Source organism: Homarus americanus, unplaced genomic scaffold (genome assembly GCF_018991925.1).
Source record: "Homarus americanus isolate GMGI-L3 unplaced genomic scaffold, GMGI_Hamer_2.0 scaffold36622, whole genome shotgun sequence".
NCBI classification, from domain to species: Eukaryota; Metazoa; Arthropoda; class Malacostraca; order Decapoda; family Nephropidae; genus Homarus; species Homarus americanus.
Genome location: NW_024724145.1, coordinates 164,374 through 187,750, shown reverse-complemented (window position 1 = coordinate 187,750; position 23,377 = coordinate 164,374). Strand labels below are relative to the sequence as shown.

The 23,377-nt window shown below is 41.6% G+C and overlaps 1 protein-coding gene across 2 annotated transcripts in view; it reads right to left on the bottom strand.

Moving 5' to 3' along the window:
• Positions 1-2,691: 2,691 nt before the first annotated feature.
• Positions 2,692-23,377, bottom strand: part of LOC121864065 — a 49,741-nt gene continuing 29,055 nt past the window's right edge. For both annotated transcript variants that reach the window (XM_042362966.1, XM_042362965.1), the window contains exon 2: positions 2,692-8,326. In XM_042362966.1, coding sequence (XP_042218900.1) covers positions 3,820-8,307 — 4,488 coding nt within the window. In that variant the 5' untranslated portion in view covers positions 8,308-8,326 and the 3' untranslated portion in view covers positions 2,692-3,819. The remainder of the gene's footprint in view (positions 8,327-23,377) is intronic.

Sequence of the window (23,377 nt, the reverse complement as noted above, 5' to 3'; positions counted from 1 at the left end):
CACACTGATTAGTCTTCAATTAGGATATGACGTCCAATGTACAGTATATGAACCACTGTCCTGCGTGGCAGTGAGAAGTGATATCACCCACATGACTCTGACCTATATATACTGTTAATGAATATTTTGTATTTTGTGTATGAACCTCTGTCCTGCGTGGCAGTGAGAAGTGATGCCACCCTCAGTGTCAAGGCCTGACTGAATTACTCAGAATAGGCAAACTGTACTCCAAGCTTTGTTAGTAAATTTGCTAAACTAAAAAAATAAAACCTCTGGTATCTCACAATCAACTTTCCCTTGAACTGATGTGCGAAAGACGAAAGAAAAAAGACCAATAACACTGGAATCTCTATATACACTTAAAGTTTCGTTCGGGGAGAGTTACCAAGGTCACTTAGTACACAAGGGACTTATCTGAGTCTGATGATACGATATAAGTGTGTATGGCCTCGGTTGTTCAGTGGAAACTACGTTTGTAGTACAGGTTCCTTAATGTAGAATAGGCTCCTTTATGTAGTATAGGCTCCTTTATGTAGTATAGGTTCCTTTGTGATAGTATAGGTTCCTTTGTGTAGTATAGGTTCCTTTGTGTAGTATTGGTTCCTTTGTGTAGTATAGGTTCCTTTGTGTAGTATAGGTTCCTTTGTGTAGTATTGACTCCTTTGTGTAGTATTGGTTCCTTTGTGAAGTATAGGTTCCTTTATGCAGTTGTAATGTGGGGGATTTTTAGATGTAAGTATATATAGCGTGACTCTGTCCTCTGTCATCCCAATGGAATCTGAATCAGGAATCTAATGACCCGTGGACTGGACTGCAGGGCCTTTATATGGAGGAGAACCAACCAGGGAATGACCTCTCCCAATTAACACTAAGCTGGGTGTGTCTTGGCAAGGTGTGGTTATAGGTCATATCACCTGGTTAACTCAAGTACTTAGTGGCCGGGGTCAGGTCTCCTGGGTCACAATAGGGTGTGTCAACTTGGTATGTGGGTTACCACCAGGGCATCTATTTACTGTTATGTGTTGTAATTCTCTGGGCTGTAAGCTGTAGTCTGATAAACAATCATTACATAGTATAGGCTCCTTTGTGTAGTATACTGTAGGTTCCTTTGTTTAGTATAGGTTCCTTTGTGTAGTAAAGGTTCCTTTGTGTAGTAGAGGCTCCTTTGTGTAGTATACTGTAGGCTCCTTTGTGTAGTATACTGTAGGTTCCATTGTTTCATCAATTTTCGAATTGGTGGACGAGGGGCACACTTATTGTATGTATATTATGTATGTTGTATGTATACCATGTATGTACTCTATATATACACATTATTTCTCTAGTCAGTAGCGTGTGGCAATGCCCCTGTTTCATGTCACCACACGCTTAGATAAATGTGCCTGGCGACATCTGGAAGCTGCTAATGTACCACTTACCACATGTCGCCTGAGAGGTCAGAGTGAGGTTAGTTGACCTATATAGGAGTGAAAGGAACATAAGAATGGAGGAAACTGCAGCGGGCCTATTGGCCCATACTGGGCAGTCCCGTTTACACCCAACCCCTATTGCTCATATAAGCATCCAACCTATGTTTGAAGCTATTCAGCGTATTCGAGTTAATGATGATATTTGGTAACTTGTTCCATTCATCCACTACTCTGTTTCCAAACCAGTGTTTACCTAATTCTCGCCTAAATCTAAATTTGTCTAATTTAAAACCATTGATACGAGTTCGCTCCTCGTTGGAAAGTTTGAGTACCTTTGTAATGTCCCCTTTGTTTAGCCCTGCCTTCCACTTGTACACCTCTATCAGGTCGCCCCTCGCTCTACTTCTCTCGAGCGAGTGCAAAGGGGACATTACAAATGTACTCAAACTATCCAACCTGTGTTTAAATTGAAAAACCAGTTTGGCGAAATTGGAATTAAACTAATATGAATGAAATTGTTAAATACTAAAGGGCTCCTTTGTGTAGTATAGCTTCCTTTATGATAGTATAGGCTCCTTTGTGTAGTATAGGCTCCTTTATATAGTATAGGTTCCTTTGTGTAGTATACTGTAGGTTCCTTTATATAGTACAGTATAGGCTCCTTTGTGTATTATAAGCTCATTTATATAGTATAGGTTCCTTTGTGTAGTATAGGTTCCTTTATATAGTATAGGCTCCTTTGTGTAGTATAGGTTCCTTTGTGTAGTATAGGCTCCTTTGTGTAGAATAGGTTCCTTTATATAATATAGGTTCTTTTGTGTAGTATCGGCTCCTTTGTGTAGTATACTGAAGGTTCCTTTATATAGTATAGGCTCCTTTGTGTATTATAAGCTCGTTTATATAGTATAGGCTCCTTTGTGTATTATAAGCTCGTTTATATAGTATAGGCTCCTTTGTGTATTATAGGCTCCTTTATATAGTACAGGCTCCTTTATATGGTAAAGGCTCCTTTAAGTTGTATAGGCCCCTTTATGTAGCATAGGTTCCTTTATATACTGTAGTATAGGAATCACTGTTCATTTTACACCCTCGTATAACCAATGTTTTAGTACCATAGTAATAGATCAGTCTTAAACCAATGTCATATAGATATACCTTTATTAGATGACTACCTTTGTTATATATTTACCTTTGTTATATAGGTACCACTGGGTTACTTTTATCATTGTATAATAAATAAGTGTAATATCTTTATTCTGGGTGGGAGAGTAAGACGACAATAACAAATTCCATATATATTTACATAGCATCATGGGGCAAAAACTTCTTGGTTATGTTATGAAAGACGTGTGTAGACAGTGTTAGTTTGAAACACAGTGGGGCATTTCTACAGGTGGGCCTTTACTTGTATAGTACATATTTCTATGATAAGTATAGTACATGTATAGAGTGTCTCAGAAAAATGTCCATGTCAACTCCCTGAGAGATTGTGTTAGAGGGTGGGACGGAGGGAGCAGGGACATTTTTCTGGGACATACTATATATATTCACAGCATGTTATATGTTTCTGGTACAGTATGATACTGTATATGGTGATGATTATGACATACTGGACAGTCATAAGAAGTTCGTATACTAAATACAAAAGAAAATTTGAGCAAATTTTATCTAAAGAGTAATTCTGTACAGTGCAGGGTAGACAATTTATTACATTTATCAATATATAAGTATAAAAAAAATTGTACATTGATTCGTTCAGCTTGAGCAAAGAGAGACAATGAGACTGACAAGTGTTTTCGTTTGTTGTGTCATTTGGAGCTGTATGGTCACATAGAACATAAGTTTTTTTTTCAAGTCTCAATATTTATTTTTCTGTTGACAAAATTATTTATAAAAAAATATTAATGCCATATATGGAAACTTTGTAGTTTGGCCTTGATCAAAAAGAAAAGTAGAAAAAAAAGCACCAGTTACCAATATGATATTTCACAGGAGAATTGACACTGCTTGAGAATGTTACTTGAAAACTAAATCCTCATCCAAAGGGTTAAACTCAAGACTGGTTAAACTGGGAACACAACTTTAGGTGACCACTTGGAGGCTCATTCTCAGATGAACCAAAAATACTAGAATTGGCTCTGGTCTTGTTTATGGAGTAGACTACAGTGCCTGGTAGCTACATCACAGGTAAAAACATAATATTTCCTTGACTTAAAAGTAAAATAATTAAACAGAAACATCAAAATAAATCCAATCGAGGACAAATGAACATAATTAGGAACTTTGTGTATAAGAGCACATTGTTATCTGACACGAGATAAGTCATTCCAATCTTAATATGTAACACTTGGTATTGTCTGACACCAAACATATACTGGCACGTTATGTATGGCACACATTAATACATCGTTTATGCCACTAATTGTGTTTTAGTATCCCTTTCGTCTTGTTCTTTTGGTCCAGGTTTCTTAAGAACGAATGAGCGTTCAGGTGGGTCCTGCACTAGGTAGATGATCAGGTCACAGCCTGGACAGATGCCCTTCAACCTGAAAGTCTTAATATTTATGGTAAATATGGTAGGACAGATGGAAGTGTAACACATGGGACATTCCTCGGGAACCTGACAGCTCGGGATGTTGTACAGAAGGAAGTTGTCACCATCGAGTATTTGGCCACCAGAATTCTGAGTAGCATCTTGTGGAGGAGCTGGGTCTCTCTCTGCGTTAAGCTCAGAGCTATAGGCATCAAGAAATCTCTTTTTCCTTGATTTCGGCATGGATTTGTGTATCATCTTCCTTGGTATGCACTGTCTCTCTCGCAAGCATCCGGAAGTTGAGTCTTTGGTTCGAGAAGGACTTTGTTTTGTTGTAGATGCCGAGTTAACTATGAGAGATTGGTCTTGGGCTGTGATTGAACTTAAATCCCTTATATTCGCGGGAGGTGACGCCTTGCTGACATCTGAGTCCTCCTTCACCTCGTCATCAAAGAGAGACACGTACTGAATCACCTTCTCCAGCATATCTTGGTTGTATGGCAGTGATAGAAGGAAGTCCCCGAATTTTGACTGTATATCAGGACTTTCTAGGGTCTCCTCAAAGGTGTTCTTGGCAACATCAGGATCACTAGTGTTTAGTAAGATTGCTTGGTCAGAGTTTACTGGTAACATTGTATCTATGGTGCTTCTTGGGCTAACAACAGGAGATTTAAAGGACAATTTTCTCTCAGCTTGATGCCCCACAGTCTGCACTGCCTCACTGTGTTGCTTGTCCCCTGCACTACTGAAAGAGGCTTCTTCGGCTTCTACTGTCAAAATGTTTTCTTCACTAATGCTCAAGATATAAGCTTTTCCGGCATTTATCTTTGTCTCTTCTTGTTGAAGAGTTCTCTCCACTTCCTCCACTTCAGAACTTGTGAGTGTTTGTGTTTTCTCTATTCTCCAAGGAACTGAGCTCTCACTTTCTGCTTTAACAGTCTCTTCTGGTTTGTTTTTGTTAGTATTAGTTTTCGACAAACCTACAGAATTCTCACAATCTTTATCAAAGGACTTTTTTCTCCTCTGTTTCAAGTGATGTTTAGTCAAGTTAGTCATCGACTGCATGTTCCTCACAAACTTCCAGCATTTCCTTATTGCCTGTTCCCAGGGACTGTGATGCTCCAGTGCTGAGAACTTTTTGAGGAACTTGGCCATTGTAGAGATGAGATCTGTGGTTGATGGGGATGTGTCTTTACCAGCATAGAAGTTCCTCGTCACAAGACTTTTGCTCATATGGTAAGACACGAAGGAAGTCGGATCAGATGACCACTCGAGGTACTTGTGCTCTCCTGTTGTCTCTTTCTCGCACGGTATGTCTAAGATCTCCATACTCCTGAACTCCCAACAAGTCTTGATGGACAGTTTACAGGCAGCACACTTGATCTGCCCAAAGAAGAGGTGATAGATTGCTTCCTCACTGGGGACAATAATACCACACAACAGGCAAGGGAACTCAAGCTGAGGAGGAAGGTACATGGAAAATCTAGCATTGAGGCAAAGATCTCCGCAGATGTCCTCTTTCTCAGGATTTTTTTTACTGTATGATTGTTTGAGTCTACTCTTCATGGTCAAACTTCTTGGAAATGGTTGAGCTATTGTGGTGACACATGGAGAAGCTCTCCCCTGGATATTGATGTCTTTAAGCTGAGTCTGTCCTGTGGTACTGGTAGATTCCTGAAGCTTAGGCGAGCCTTGTGGTGTGGACGTCACTGCATCTAGAATCGTAAACCCACCTGAGGTACCATGTGTGGCCTCTGGGAAGTCCAGTGACACTTGTGGAATGTTGAGAGAAAGAACTATAGGGGCAGGTGTGTGTTTGGAGGTGGCGAACATGTGTTCTACTGTAGAATATGTGTGTGTTATTACAGAAGGTGTATGTTCTGTCACAGCAGCTGTGTCTTTCATTGCAGCAGTTGGGTCTTCTCCGTAGGGAGTCGTGGGTTCCATGAAGGAATTTGTTAAGGTATCAGTCTTCATATCCACAGCCTCCCCAGAAGTGATCTTGTTAGTGAACACACTGGAAAGCTGCTTCATGAAGTGATTATCAGGTATTACTTCACTAACTGTGCTGCTCGGCTTCGGTATGAGACTGAATATGGGTGGCGTTGGTGGAGGTGTGAGGCTGAGGGATGTGGTGTTTATGGGATTTCTGTCACTGATACAAGAGATGCCTGGATCCACAGAGACTCTAGACAGCTCACTGCGGACTTCACTGACAATAGAAGTGTTGACTCTGGTGTTACTAATGCTGTGGTCGACTGATTGGTTCATGGAAGGATTCGAGTTTATACCATTTAGTTCAGGAGTCTCCGGAGTGTGTTGATTCATGTGTTTTGAGGAGGTGACTGAGCTGTACCTGCAGGAGGAGGCTACCTCAGGTTTGGCAGGTGTGGAATAATCTGTCTCCAACATCCGTGCAAATTTTCCTTGTCGATATTTCTGAGTGAGTTGTTCTCTTTTGTGGCTGTCAGGAGAACCCTTGGCATTCTCTTGTGTTTGTTGACTTTCCCGTCTGTCTGGTTCCCCAGCTTCAATATTCCGCCCCTGCAAGACCTTATTCTTGTATCTGTTTTCCTCGTGCTGTTGACTTCCAATAGTTGTGTGTTGGCACCGAGTTGGTTTCTCACCGTCATTTCCGCCATCTTTTAATTGAGATGGTTGGCTCTGCACGGTTTCTTTGAGGCGATTAACAAATTGCATCACTTCCATATCTGTCTGTATTGCCCTTTCATATTTACAAGTTTTTTGATATCCCATGCTATCCTGTTGGGTAAGTGACAAACTGATGAGCAGGTGATTTTCTTGATGGTCGGTTTGTTTTGATAAATTATTCGAGTGTTCTCCTCCTTCCTGGCCTTGAGAGGGCTGCTGCTGGTCCTCATACCTTCTACTAGCTGCTGAAGACTGAGGTAACTGCTGGATGTTGACCTTCGTAGTCTTAGGTGGCTCTGGTGAGATATAGATCACTTCTGGCTGGGCTGAGAGTTCTCCTTGTTGTTGAAGGAGTTGGAATTGTTGCTGGGGAGGTTGGGGCTGTTGGAATTGTTGCTGAGGAGGCTGGGACTGTTGGAATTGTTTGAATTGTTGCTGGGGAGGCTGGGGTTGTTTGAATTGTTGCTGGGGAGGTTGGGGCTGTTGGAATTGTTGCTGGGGAGGCTGGAACTGTTGGAATTGTTGCTGGGGAGGCTGGAACTGTTGGAATTGTTGCTGGGGAGGCTGGGACTGTTGGAATTGTTGCTGGGATGGATGGGGTTGTCGTTGGTGTGACTTTATTTGTTGTTGGGGAGGCAGGGTTTGTTGTTGGGGAGACTGAGATTGGTGTTGGGGTGACTGGTATTGTTGCTGGGGTGACCGGAACTGTTTGCGGGGAGGGTAATGCTGTTGGTGTTGATCGTGACTCTGTGATCCCTGGTAACTGGCATGTGACTCTCCTCCCTGCTGTTGACGGTGAGGAGCAATTCCTGCAGTTGTTTTCCTCAGGTGCCCAAGTTGCTGCTGATGTGGTTGATGGATAGTATACTGAGGATAGGGCGGCTGGGGATACCTCGTGGAATGTTGCTTGATAAGACAAGAATGAAGTAATGGCTGTGCTTCATGACCCTGCTGTATGTTGTGGCTAGTGCGGAAAGGTCGCTCCATGTCCTGGTGCTGAAGGTGTGGAGGGTGGAATGATCGCCCTAGGTGTTGTTGTTGTTGGTACTGAAAAGTGAAGGGGGATGGTCTCTGTATATGTTGTGTGGGGAGTGATGACTGTTGTTGATCAGGGGCTTCTTGATGTGTATCAGAAGTACTGAAACCAGGTTGCTGCTGATGGTATTTGTTCGGAAGGTTTTGATACTGTTGAGGGTAGGGAAGCCGCTCCTGAGTCGCTTGCTGACAATTTAATGCACGGGGATGTTTCAAACCCTGATGTGGGTAGCATGGCAGTCGAGGATAGTGTTCAGGATACATAGGTTGTGGTTTACCACCTTTATCCATGGTAGATACCTGGAAGAACGACGATGATTCCTGTGGATTCTTTGAGTGCTCCACAGACTGACCACACTGTCGGAATTTGACCTGACTTTGAACCTTCATTTTACAGAAGAAGTTTTCACCGCTGTGGTTTGATTGGTTAACAAGAGGAGGAGGAACAGGAAGAGGAGAGGTCTTCCACCACTCTTCTCCATGCATTCCAGGCTGTTGAGGAGGGGAAAGCTGCCCAACAGGTGACGAGGAGGACATCCAGTGTCTATGAGTCATGCCAGGATGTAAGGGAGGAACCCCTCCATCGCCACCACTAGACAGCGAGACCCTGGGATATCCTGAAGGGCACAACATGAAGTTCTGGTGAGGTCCGTAAGTCTCCCCTTGGCAGCAAGACATACTCTCCTTCACCAGCGTTCTGCAAGAGAAAAATAGTGAATGAGTAAATACATTAGATAAATGAAAACATATTCAGTAAAAGAAGATGAAGGATGTAAGTGAATGAATTAATAGATATGAATGCAAATTAAATAAAATTCAGATAAATGGAATAATTAAATAGATGACTACAAAATTAGTAAAGTAAAATAATTTTAAAAAGTACTGTACAGAGTTATTTATAATTGGCTCGTTAAAATGGTCTTAAACAAAACTAAACTTTTAATCGATGTATACTGTATTTCAAAGATTTAGAACATAAGAATCGAGGAAACTGCAATGGGCCTATTGGCCCATACTGGGCAGTCCCATTTACACCCAACCCCTATCGCTCATATATCCATCTAACCTATGTTTGAAGCTATCCAGCGTATTCAAGTTAATGATGATATTTGGTAACTTGTTCCACTCGTGCACTACTCTATTTCCAAACCAATGTTCACCTATTTCGCACTTAAATCTAAATTTGTTTAACTTAAAATCATTGTTACGAGTTCGCTCCTGGTTGGATAGTTTGAATACCTTTGTAGTGTCACCTTTGTTTAGCCCTGACTTCTATATATAAACCTCGATCATATCGCCCCTCACTCTACGTCTCTGTACTCAAGGTTCCTTATGCCCGGGATTAGTATTGTCATTCTCCTCTGAATTCTTTCTGGGGATTCTATATCCATTCTGTAGTACGGTGACCAGAATTGAACTGCGTAATCCAAGTGAGGTCTCACAAGCGCAATATATCATTTTAGGATGACCTCGCTAGTTTTGTAACTAGCACTCCTTTGTATGAACCCAAGTATTTTATTAGCCTTGTTTTGAGCAAATACACATTGTTTACTTGGCTTAAGATTCCTATTTATCATTTTCCTAAATCTTTCTCACAGTCGGATTTCTCTATAACATCGTTGTTCATCAGGTATCTGTCTTTTTTTTTTTTATGAGAATTAGCCCACCTGGGCACAGATCAAACGACCCACAACGGGGCCTAGGGGGCGAAAAAAAAAGAACAGAAAGAAATTGAAAATAGAGAAGAAAAAGGTTACATTGTGTTAAACTACAATTTAGAACATCTCCAACCAATTCCATCCACTTTACGTACAGCATTAGTCTTTTGTGGGGAACCCTGTCGAAGACTTTGCTAAAGTCAAGGTAAACCACATCATAATCGTGTACATCATCCACTGATTCGAAAACAGTTGAAAAGAATGATGATAGATTTGTCAGACACGACCACCCATTTGTGAAGCCATGTTGATCAATTTGTGTTTCTCGAGGTAATATCAAATTTATTTTAAATTACTATTGCTTCCAGCAATTTGCCTCCAATAAGAACGGCATTTCCATTTTCACAATAAAATATTTAATTTACCAAGTTTCTAAACCAAATCTGTATACAGTGAGTTCTGCTATAACGCGTGTTTTGTCAACGTGAATTGGTTGTAAGGCAATTGATGAATAGAGAACAATATTTGTAAAACACGAACATGTTCAATTGATTTGTGTTTTGTTTGTGAAGAATTGCAGAAATAATTTATGTAACATTTATGTATACAGTATACCTGTACAGTATATGTAAATTGCAAAATTTTAAATAAGAGAGAAAAACAAAATACGTAGCGTTTTAGACCCGCGCGCTCTGTTTACACCACACGATCAGTTTGAAACACGTAGGAAGTTTTTAAGCGTCCTCAGTGATTTTTTATTACTGTTTCTCCAATTTTGTGACTATGGAAAATAAGAATATCTCCGGGAAGCGTTCTGGTGATCGCATTTCCGGTGGTGATCTTAAAAGAAAGGCTATAACACTTGAAGAAAAGTTTGATGTTGTCAAGCGTTTTGAAAATAAGGAAAGAACATGTGATATTGTGCATGCAACGGGAATAAAGGAGTCTACTTTACGCACCATTAGAGACAATGCAGGAAAGATTAAAGCAAGCTGTATTGCTGGAAAAACCTTGAGTGCTAGCAAAAGTGTGAGATCATGGCCAAAGGAACTTGAGGAGATGGAATGGCTTCTAAGTGTTTGGATAGAAGATCAAACGAAAAAGCGATCTGGGACCAAGTTATATTCATATTTTTTCAAGGTAAAGTGTAACATTTACTGTATGATTTCATTATTAGATATGAATGTAACATTTATTTAGGCTGTGCTATCCTTTGTGTTAGGCTAACTACTAAATTTTTTTTCGATTTCGAGTAATCTGCACCTAACCCTATTTTCTCCATAAGCCCTGTTATTTCTATTGCGGGAATTTCTAGAACGCGATGTTTTACAAGAACACAACTATTGCGTTATAGCAGAACTGACTGTACTTAAAAGTGTCACAGAATTGGTAAGGAAACTTAATAATACCTATCTTAAAAATTATTCTGCAGGTTGATTTTGCCATCATGAACTTTAAAGAGTCACTATTTGTTTATCATAAGAAATAAATATGTAATATAAAAGGTTGGGAAATAACTAAGAAAAGTAAAAATACATGAACTCAAGAGACTGCACAGTGGACCACCATAGGGTTCACCAAGTAAATGCGACTTAACAAACAACTGTCAGCACATTTGAAAAATGACTGACCTTACGGGTAACTCAGAATCAGAGGATTTTATCGAAATGATCCAGGACTGTTTCCTAAGTCAACATATAACCGAACCCATCCGGGGTAATAATATACTCGATTTAGTTCTGTCGAACAGAGAAAACCTTATTAGCAATGTTGAGGTAGGGAACGAGCTTGCAAACAGCGATCACAAAGAAATTAGATTCCAGTTAGATTTTCAGGGCAGACGTAAGGAAAATTCCACTAAAGTACCAGATTTCAGAAGGGCAAACTTTGACAGAGGCAGCTGAGGGAGGGGGTGTCGCGCTTGGGGGTGAGCTACATGACCTCGCATGAGGTGACCTCACTCAATGCACCCACAGAGGGCGACCTGGCGGCTGAGACAGACCTGATAACAAGATTGCCGAGTTCCATGACAATTTAAATAAGGAGTTACTTAATGCACAAAGGCAGAACATACCATACAAAAAACTCAGATCAGACAACAATGACCCTAAATGGATAAATAATTATTTAAAGAACATCATTGGCCAAAGGAAGGCTATAGGTAGAAGGATAAATCGTGGCGAAATTTACCTCCGGGATTATTATAAGGTATTGGCGAGTAGGGTTAAAAGCGAGAATAGGAAAGCTAACAGGAATAATGAGGTAAGGATAGCAAGGGAGGCGAAGACAAACCCCAAAGGATTCTACCAAATGTATCAAACTAAAACACGAGAAATGATTGGACCAATGCGGTCGGATACCGGCGAGCTAACTGATAAAGACGGAGAAATGAGCAATAATTTGAATAAATATTTTTCAACAGTTTTCACCACCGAAAATTTAAACAGGATACCCGAGGCACCGACTCTATTCAGAGATAGTGAAAAAAACAAATTAAGCGAGATAGTAGTGACTAGTAACGATGTTAGTAAGCAAACAGACAAACTAAAGCCTAATAAGTCACCTGGTCCCAGTGAGATATTTGCCAGAGTATTAAAGGAATGTAAGGAAGAGCTTAGTATGCCCTTAGCAAAGTTATTTAACAAGTCCTTAAAAACAGGTGTAGTACCAGAATCCTGGAGGATAGCGAATGTAATACTGATTTTCAAGAAGGGGGATAGATCACTATCCTCTAACTACCGCGCAGTCAGTCTAACATCAATAGTAGACAAATTACTGGAAGCAATCATTTCAAACTCTATTCGAAATCACCTGGAGAAGCACCGATTGATCAATGATTCCCAGCATGGCTTCACAAGCGGGCGTTCATGTCTAACTAATCTATTCACATTCTTTTCATCAGTTTTCGAATCAGTGGACGAGGAACACAATTATGATGTGGAATATCTCGACTTTAGCAAAGCCTTCGACAGAGTCCCCCACGAAAGACTAATTAGAAAGGGAGAAGCACATGGCATCAAAGGTAATATCCTTAAATGGATTAGGGCGTGGTTACAGGACAGGAAACAGCGAGTGAGCATAACGGCACTAAATCCCATTGGAGCAACGTCACTAGTGGAGTTCTCCAAGGCTCAGTACTTGGACCATTATTATTTATTATATACATAAATTACATAGATATCGGCATAGACAGCAACGCAAGTAAATTTGCTGATGACACTAAAATAGGACGTGTTATTAAATCTGACGAGGACTCCGCAAAACTACAGGAAGATCTAAACAAATTTTTCGAATGGTCTGAAAAATGGCAGATGAAATTCAAAGTGGACAAATGTAGAGTACTCAGTATAGGAGATGTAAACAGGGAAACCAGTTACCAGATGAACAACGATGCCATTGAGATGCGAGTGAGATTTAGGAGTACTTGTAATGAAGCAGGAACCTTAAGCCAAGTAAACAATGTGTTTTTGCACGTAACAAGGTTAATAAAGTACAATACTTGGCTTCATACAAAGGAGTGTTAGTTACAAGACTAGCGAGGTCATCCTAAAACTGTATCTTGCACTTGTGAGACCACACCTGGATTACGCAGCTCAGTTCTGGTCACCGTATTACAGAATGGATATAGAATCCTTGGATTCAGAGGAGAATGACAAGACTAATCCGGGGCATTGGGAACCTTGAGTATAGAGACAGGTTAAAGCATCTTAATTTGCACTCCCTCGAGAGACGTAGATAGAGGTGTATAAATGGAAGTCAGGGCTAAACAAAGGGGACATTACAAAGGTACTCCAACTATTCAACCAGGAGCGAACTCGTAACAATGGTTTTAAATTAGAAAAATTTAGATTTGGCAAGAAATATGTAAACACTGGTTTGGAAACAGATTAGTGGACGAGTGGAACAAGTTACCAAATATCATCATTAACTCGAATATGCTGGATAGCTTCAAACAGAGGTTGGATGCTTATATGAGCAATAGGGGTTGGGTGTAAACGGGACTGCCCAGTATGGGCCAATAGGCCCGCTGCAGTTTCCACCAATTCTTATGTTCTTATGTTAACTCTTAAGGTAATACAGATACTAATACAAATTACAAACCTTGAGTGTTTAACCCATTAGCGCCTATGGTCCTTTTTTTAGGACCAGAAGGATAATTCATCATATTTCTGCAACACCTGTATTTTTCTGAGATCTTTAGTTAGTCATCAAGACTGGAGTGTCTTTCAAATATTACACCTACTGTCTGATGTATATTGGCAACACTGATGTCTCAGTTTTCAGTACAGTGTGAAACTCTTGAGGGAAAGGATACACTCAGTTTCATCTATTATTCAATCAAAAATTTTTTGGTAAGTAGTACTTATATCCAACCCATATTTGTATATAGTATAAATGAATGTTCTAACTGTCCTATACAGTCAAGAAAATCTTTGAAAGTAATTTTGCTCAAATATAGCATGCTCTAAAAGTTTGGTCCTAAAATAAGGACCATGGTCACTAGGACTCCATTTTTTCCATTTTCTATGGATGTTGCATAAAAGAGAAAACAGTTTACAAGGCAAACGTTTTTATGCTGAAAACATTTTCTATGTATAGACAGAAGATGGACAGATAGTAAGATACTATGGAAGAAGCTCTCTAAAACAATTTATAAGAGGTAAGCCAATAAGATTTGGTTTCAAGCAGTGGGTGCCATGTTGTGCCACTAGTGCCTATTGTTTTGGAATGGATTTATATCAAGGAAAACAAAAAAATCCTACTTCCAATACCAAGAACGCTGACAGTCTAGGTTCAAGAGTGGTTTTATCAATGACCAATCACCTAGAGAACCCCAATGATCATGAAATTTATGTTGATAACTTTTTCTCAAGTTATAACCTATTTGTACAAATGAAATCCTTAGGAATCAGAATCACGGGTACAGTACGTTCAAACAGAACATCCAGATGTCCCCTGAAGGATGACAAATCCCTGAAAAAGGAAAATCGTGGATCCTATGACTACAAATTTGAAGAAAAGGAAGAACTCTTTTTTTTGAAATGGCATGACAACAGCGTTTTCACAATTGCAAGCAATCATCAGTCTGCCACCTCTGTTGGAAATGCTAAAAGATGGTCAACCAGCCATGGAAAGGAAATATTTGTTCCTCAGCCATTTCTCATATCCCAGTATAACAAATATATGGGAGGAGTGGACCACTTAGACTGGCTTATCCAAAGGTATCGCATCTCTGTTAGATCTAAGATTTGTTTCAGTGTTAAGCTCAAATTCATCTTGCATTAGTCCCTATCTAATAGACAGTAATATTTGTATAACTGTGGGCTGCATACCTTGGTTTTATATACAGTAATTACATCACGCATGGTAATTAAACCACGAGAAAGTGTCTAGCAAATAGGTTACTGATGCAAGTGGCATTAAGTCATGTAGCCTCAAAGTCTTCCAAATAAACCTTGTGCACCAATGTCCAGCAGAGGTCATCAAATAACTAGCTGGTAACCCTCAGTTGACCCAGTTATCTGAAGCTCCCTGTATCGCTTCCTGCTCATGGTGTACAGTAGTTATGGTGATAACATACTTTAATTGTGCTTAGACGTATTTCTATAATAAAAAGAGAAAAGACGACAATTTGGGTCTGAAACTTTAACCAGAAACAATTATTTGTGTGTGACAACTACAAGGACTTCACACGGTACAAGTTTGATAAAGAAAATACGTTAAGTCACCAAGCCATGACAACAGTGAAGTCACCAAGCCATGACAACAGTTAAGTCACCAAGCCATGACAACAGTTAAGTCACCAAGTCATAAGAACATAAGAAATGACAACAGTTAAGTCACCAACCCATTAATAGCATTTCTAGGTCACTTTCACAAATCGATCTTATCTCGGGTAGTTTATGGCGGTGTCTTGTTTACTATAGTCTTGTTCCTGGCGTGACCCACACAGGTCCTTACTGCTGGCGGGAGTAACGTTTATTGGATTAACAGGGTCATCAACACGAAAGTGAGAAATCCTTGTCACCTGGCGCTTGGGGGTTTTCTAGGCCACTGGTCCTGGGTATTGTAGGCCTCCCGCCATTATGCACTCCATCCGCCTCTGGCAGTATGTTCCTCAAGCAGATGTAAGAAGACTAAATGTAAAGTGTGTGGCCAGACATATGGCCACACACTTTAACACTACGTCCTCGACTGTGTGAAGATACGACAACAACAGCAGCTAATTGTACCAACTCGTTCAGTCCCTTGATAGACGAATTGGACGTTAATACAGTCAGGGACAGGGCTGACAAGGAAGGTATAAAAACTTTAATTGTTGGTGACTCACAGGTAAGGTACTTGGACAGAGCCTTTTGTGGTAAAAAAAAATAGGATGAGGGTGTGTTTGCCAGAGGCTGGGGTGGGGGATATAGTTGACAGGATGCAGGAGACAATGATATTGGCCGGTGTAGGAATGAAGAGCTTCTTGATAAGTTCAAGACAGCTATAGATCGTATTAGGACTAAGGGAGGGATCCCTATCATATGTGGTGTCCTGCCTAGAAGGAGAGTTAGCAATGAATGGTTGTCAAGGGCAGTTTGTGTCAACGGCCGTCTTGACGGATATTGCAAGTCAATATCAGTCCCATTCACTGACAACTGGGACAACTTCTACGGCAGAAGGGACCTTTATGCTAGGGATGGGGTACACCTGTCTCGGGATGGGGTACACCTGTCTCGGGTTGGGGTGGCAACCCTGGCTGGGTCTCTATAGGGGGCAGTTCCAAAGATATCGAAGTCTTTAAACTGCTAGGGGAGCATATGGGCACAGGGGTGGAGGAGACTGCATTGGGAGCGGTTAAACAAAGTGAAAGATTACAGGGAAATAGTGTTAGGAATGATGACAAAACTAAATTAGACAGGGAGTTTAAACCTAAACGCGGTAAAGGGAGGACCCTGAACACGACTAACTTAAATGTCTACTGCGCGAACAGTAGAAGTATATGTACCGAAAAAATCGATATAATAGCATTCACTGAAACCTGGATCAACCTAGACTCACGTGAGTTACCTGTCGAATACCAAATTGCGGATTACAAATTGTTCCATACCGATAGGACGTCCAGGAAAGGAGGCGGAGTCGCCATCTATGTCAGGGATAATCTGAAGTGTGAAATAAATAAGGAAATAAAAACTGAGCGGAATACAGAAACAAGTTGGATAGAATTAATCGATGGTAGGGAAAAATTAATCATAGGAGTAATATATAGACCTCCCAATCTTGATAGAGTTAATGAGCGACTTATCTGGGATGAAATGCGCAGGGCTTCCATACACAACAAAGTCTGTATAGTAGGCGATTTTAACCTTGGCCAAATAGATTGGACTGACCTTACGGGTAACTCAGAATCAGAGGATTTTCTCGAAACGATCCAGGACTGTTTCCTAAGTCAACATATAACCGAACCCACCCGGGGTAATAATACACTCGATTTAATTCTGTCGAACAGAGAAAACCTCATAAGCAATGTCGAGGTAGGGAACAAACTTGGAAACAGCGATCACAAAGAAATTAGATTCCAGTTAGATTTTCAGGTCAGACGTAAAGGGAATTCCATTAAAGTCCCAGATTTCAGAAGGGCAGACTTTGATAGTTTAAAACGGCAGCTGAGAGAGGGGGTGTCGCGCTTGGGTGTTCCATACCAGAGAACTGGTAATGTAAGTATCTAAAATAGTTCCTGAGGCGATAATGCAACTGTTATCGCCGCTGGCTTTATCGTTGGTGTCAACGACCATGTGCCTCCCCCCCACACGGCCTGTTACCACACCAGATGTAGCGACTGGGGGGGGCGGTGTTTACCGCCGGGAGTGTCATCACCACTGGCGTGAGCGCTGAGAGGGTGTCATGGATCTCATGACACAGATCGCCCTCTCGAGTGATGCCCCCCACCACGCGACCTGTTACCTCGACAGATGTGGCAGCTGGGGGCGGTGTTTAGCGCCGGGAGTGTTTTCACCGCTGGCGTCAGTGCTAACGTTTTTACTGCCTTATCCGAACAAAGATTAGGGGGTGACCGGTGTTAACGGCGGCGTGGCCACCTGGACTCTTTATCACCGGGAGTGTCATCGCTACTGGCGTAAGTGCTGGCATCGCCGGGAGTGTTTTCAATGTTGTCGTCAACACTAGTGTCAGTGCTGACGTTTTTGCTGCCTTACCCGAACAAAGATTAGGGGGTGGGCGGTGTTTACGGAGAAGAGATCATGACTCTGCTAATGTATGGATTAAAAGGCGGCGTGGCCGCCTGGACACTGCCCCCCTCAAGTGATGCTGTGAGGATCAACACTCTGCTAGCAGTGGTGAACAACAACTCCCAATCCTGGCCGAGTTTTGTACTGGAACAATTTACACAGAACTATCTTCCCTTGGAACACCATACTGGTTCGCACTGACCCGCACTTGTAAGTACAGCCAAAGTGATGACATACCCCTCAGTACTGAAATATTGTGGACTAATTATGCCCACTCGTTCCTGCCTTATCTGGAGCAATAAGGCAACGCGGAATGAAGTGTAGCTAAGATTAATAGAGTTATGAACTTTGTATCATGTCATTATGCTCAATAATCAATTATAATTAAGATAAATTGTGTGAGACTAATTATGTTCAGATAGATCACCATGTAATACTAATGAACGCCTTGTTGTCTGCAGGCTTTGATCACATCAATAAATATTGAATGCGTCAAAAGACGGGTTTCAATCATTCCCTTCGACTTGCCCGTCACCTGAACGTCCTTAACTAAGGCGTTTTCAGTCAAAACAAAAGGGGGAGGGCATCGAAGGGAATACTCAACTACCAGGAGAAAAGGGGATCACAGGACACGTCACCAACGCCAGGAGTTCAGCGTGGAACAACGTAGATCGTCAATCAGCCACCCACCCACAGTGTCATAAAGTTTTCGGTTCAAGCGTACGGTGCTCTGAGCGTTTGTTTGTAACAAGCCGGCCCACGCACCCAGTGAGGCAAACCCGTGTGTGTGTGTGTGCGCACCAGTGATCATAAGGGGCAGCTGACCGGGTTTGAGGTAACAAATAACCAACTTAACGAATTACGAGGTAAGTGTGATTAAATTAACTTAATATCACCCCAATTTGTGACACCGTAAACAACCTGTAGTGATTCACTTGTAACACCGTAAGTAACCGACAGTGAAGATGTCGCTTGTAACACCATAAGCAACCAACAGTGACCTACTATTGTCAAACATACATACAAGCAGCGAGCCACACCACCGAACGCAAATACAGTCAGTGAGCAGTGGTTCATCGAACAAACTTCGAGACCTAACCAGAGCTGAAAATAATTCTCAATAAGAGGACCAGAGGTAACGGGAATGGATCCAGAGCAACGAAAGGGAAATGTGAACATGGATGAAGGTGACCAAGTCCCAGAGGCAGTAGTTGTCCCTCCAGAGCTGAACGACCACGATGTTATGGCCACAGAAGCTGGAAGGGGCCACCCTCTGCCCGAGTCTGAATGCTCAGCACCTGACCAAAATCCCGGATCTAACATAATGGGAGAAGTACGACGAACCGTGACTAAAATGCTGGAAGCATATTTTGCAAAAGGGAGCACAGCACGACGTTTGGACGAAGGGAGCGACCAACCCAGGCTGAAGACAACATTAGGGGGGACTCTTGGCAAGTCTCCCACTGTGATGACTGGACGCCCCAAGGGCCATGAGGAATCGACCGACGAAGACGTGCAACGAGTTGAAATGGAGCAGCCTGAAAGGAGAGATAAGTGCGGCGGCAAGGAAGAATCCGGCAGCACCTCAACTTCACTGAAGGACATGCTGTCATCCTACCACATGCAAAATGCGCGCATCCCTACTTTCAAAGGGGAGAGCCGTGGAGAATATTGTGACTACATGAATAGCTTCAAGAGATATGTGGGAACCGCCACTGCCCCAGATTCGGAGAAACTTCAAATGTTAATCCACTCGTGTTCAAGTGATATTCGGAATGTTCTGTACCCATTCACCAGGATGAAGTCCTCTGAGGGCTATAGAAAGGCCCTGAGTACCCTGAAGGACCGGTATGGTGACGAGGACTCCCATATCGAAGAATTATTGATGAACCTGATCAACGGACCACCTGTCAAAATAACCAGCGAGGGCCTGCAGGACTTGGCCGATGAACTTCAGGCGTGCATTTGCAGCTTCGAGTCCATGTACTCACAAGAAACCCTCGAGCATCTCCTCGTAAAGAAAGGCATAATTGAAAGGCTTCCTGGTCATTTACAAGAAAGGTATGAGATTGCAGTCCTCGATCACCCTCCAAAGAGATATGGCCACATGAAAATAAGGGACATCTGGCAGTTCATACAAAGCAGAGCGAAGGAGGCAAAAAGGGTGCATACTCGATACACTAGCTTGAGGTACGAGGGAAAAGACCGATCTAGCAAACAAGCCATGACTCTTGTGACCAACGACGTGGGAGAACGAGATTGTCCACTTTGTCATGGCCCTCATCGGCTGCCACAATGCTCAAACTTCCGAAAGTTAGCAAAGATGGAAAAAAGGAACAGTCAAAGAGTTGGGCTATTGCTTCTTGTGCCTAAGGGGCCGGCATCAAGCTAGCAACTGTATGTCTGGCTTCCGCCCATGCGACATCGACGGGTGTGGTAAGGCACATTCAAGATGGCTCCACCTGCCAAAGGAAGGGGCAGATGTGCCGCCATGGAAGGCAAGTGGGAGCAGCCGCCAGATCATAAAATCAACAATGGTGCCAGAGAACTGGTAATATAAGTATCTAAAATAGTTCCTGAGGCGATAATGCAACCTTACATTTTACAAACAATAACCGCGCTTCCCTCATAGTTACAATATGTATGTTATTCCACTGGCTAGGTTAAGGTTAGGTTAGCATTGTGGTGGTTAATCAGGTGACACATACCTAATCGACTTGGTGCGTTATAACTAATGCTTGTGTTGTCAGCATACTTAATTACTAATGCCTGTGTCGTCAGCATACTTAATTCCTAATGCTTGTGTCATAAATTACTAATACTTTTGGCGTCAGAATATTCAATTAACCAAGGCTTGGGTTGTCAGCATACTTTATTACTCATGCTTGTCTCGTCAGCATCCCTAAATAATCCTGCTTGCGTCGTCAGCATACTTATTTACTAATGAATGTATCGTCAGCATACTTAATTACTCATACTTATGTCGTCAGCATACCAAAATACTCATGCTTGGGTTGTCAGCATACTTCTTTAGTAGTGTTGTCAATATACTTATTACTTAATTACTTATGCTTGTGTCGTCAGCATACTAATTACTAATGCCTGCGTTGTCAGCATACTTAATTACTAAAACTTTTGTCGTCAGCATACTTAATTACTTATACTTTTGTCGTCAGCATATTTAATTACCAATGTTTGTGTTGTCAGCATACTTAATTACTCATGCTTGTGTCGTCAGCATACTTCATTACTAATACCTTTGTCGTCAGCATATGTAATTACCAATGCTTGCGTTGTCAGCATACTTAATTACTAACACTTTTGTCGTCAGCATACTTAATTACTTATACTTTTGTCGTCAGCATATTTAATTACCAATGTTTGTGTTGTAAGCATACTTAATTACTCATGCTTGTATCGTCAGCATTATAATGAAGGACTCACAATGAAAAGATTACATAATAGGAAGAATATTGATAGTAAGAGGATGTAAAACAGAGGAAGAGTTTGGTAGCGTGACACTGTCAATACACTTATCTTACATTTCAATACACATCTACTACGTTCTTAAGGACGACTTCTCAAACACCGCTTTGTTACAACTCTTTATTAATTACGACAATGACATGGACACATTTATAACAGCTTCTATCGAAGTTACTAGGACATTATATTTACGTTACCAGGACATAATATTACGTTACTAGGACATCATATTACGCTACTAGACACTGATTCTGGGACACAACATGAAATGAATACACTTCCCACGTTAAGTAACTCATCCTATGGAGAGCTGACAAAAACTCACGTGACCTGGGGGAGGCCTAGCAGGTGATTCTGGGTTGTCTCTATGGGAGACTGCTTAGCTGGGCACCGGTGTCCGGAGGGAAGTCGGGAGGGAAACTCTCGCTCCCAACTGGAGGAGGGCTTGCCTCCGGCTCTCTGTCTGACTGTCTCGACTCTCCTCCTTCGACTCCTCTGTCTGACTGTGCTCCCTCGACTCCTTGACTCCAGTGAGGGAGGGCTACGACGTCCTATATACTGGGAGACGGTGAAGGGTCCCTTTACATTTGACCTCGCTAATGTAGGGTCAGGTCTGGACTTTTTCTGAGACTAAAGTTGTTGTATATATTGGAGGCAGGTGGCCTCTTCTGTTGACTGCGTGCCGGGTGATTTGTAACCCCTTGACTTGGGCTGCGAGGGGTCCCCTTACATTTGACCCCGCTAATGTAAGGTCAGGTCTGGACCTTTTCTGAGATGTACTGTAGATTATTGTGTATATTGGGGGAGAGTCGGCAGGTGGCTCCTTCTGACTGTGTCTCTTACATATTTGTTGGGGCCGTGTGACATGGGGAGGGGAGCTGGTTGATTTGTAACCCCCTTGAGCGGCCGCGAGGGATACCCTTACACTTGACGCCCCTAATGTCGGGTCAGGTCTGGACTGTTTCTGAGATGTAAGCTGTGGTCTGACAACCCATCACTACAGCATACTTAATTACTCATTCTTGTGTCGTCAGTGTACTTAATTATTAATACTTTTGTCGTCAGCATACTTAATTACTAATACCTTTGTCGTCAGCATATGTAATTACCAATGCTTGCGTTGTCAGCATACTTAATTACTAACACTTTTGTCGTCAGCATACTTAATTACTTATACTTTTGTCGTCAGCATATTTAATTACAAATGATTGTGCTGTCAGCATGCTTAATTACTCATGCTTGTATCGTTAGCATACCTAAATAATCCTGCTTTTTTCATTTTTAAACGGGGATTAGCTCACCCGAGCACAGGGTCTACAATTAGACAACACATTATGCTACCAATATCTTCCCAGGGGGTAGTACCTCCCTGTTTGGTAGCTGCCTGCATCGTCAGCATACTTAATTACTAATGATTGTATCGTCAGCATACTTAATTACTCATACTTGTGTCGTCAGCATACTTAATTAGTGGTGTTGAAAACATACTTAATTACTCATGATTGTGTCGTCAGCATACTAATTTGTAATGCTTGTGATGTCAGCATACTTAATTACTCATGCTTGTGTTGTCAGCATACTCAATTAATAGTGTTGTCAGCATACTTAAGCTTGTGTCGTCAGCATACGAATTACTAATACTTGCGTTGTCAGCATACTAATGCTTGCGTTGTCAGCATACTTAATTACTAATACTTTTGTCGTCAGCATACTTAATTACTGATACTTTTGTCGTCAGCATATTAATTACCAATGCTTGTGTTGTCAGCATACTTAATTACTTATGCTTGGGTTCTCAGCATACTAATTACTAATGCTTGTGTCGTCAGCATACTAATTACTAAAGCATGCGTTGTCAGTATGCTTAATTGCTAATTTAATTACTAATGCTTGTGTTGTCGGCTTACTAATTACTAATGCATGCGGTGTCAGCATGCTTAATTGCTAATTTAATTACTATTGCTTGTGTCGTCAGCGTACTAATTACGAATGCATGCGTTGTCAGCATGCTTAATTGCTAATTTAATTACTAATGCTTGTGTTGTCAGCATACTAATTACGAATGCATGCGTTGTCAGCATGCTTAATTGCTAATTTAATTACTAATGCTTGTGTTGTCAGCATACTAATTACTAATGCATGCGCTGTCAGCATGCTTAATTGCTAATTTAATTACTAATGCTTGTGTTGTCAGCATACTTGTCAACCACCAGCGAGACAAGACGTGCCCTGAAGGCGCTCCCAGTTTGAGCAGCCAGGCCCAGTCTGTTTGCCCCTCCCCCCTCTCTATCCTAACGCTCTACCAGCCTTACTACACCGGGATTTATTCAGCAAAACATTCAAGTGATCAGTGAACGATTGACTACCAAACAG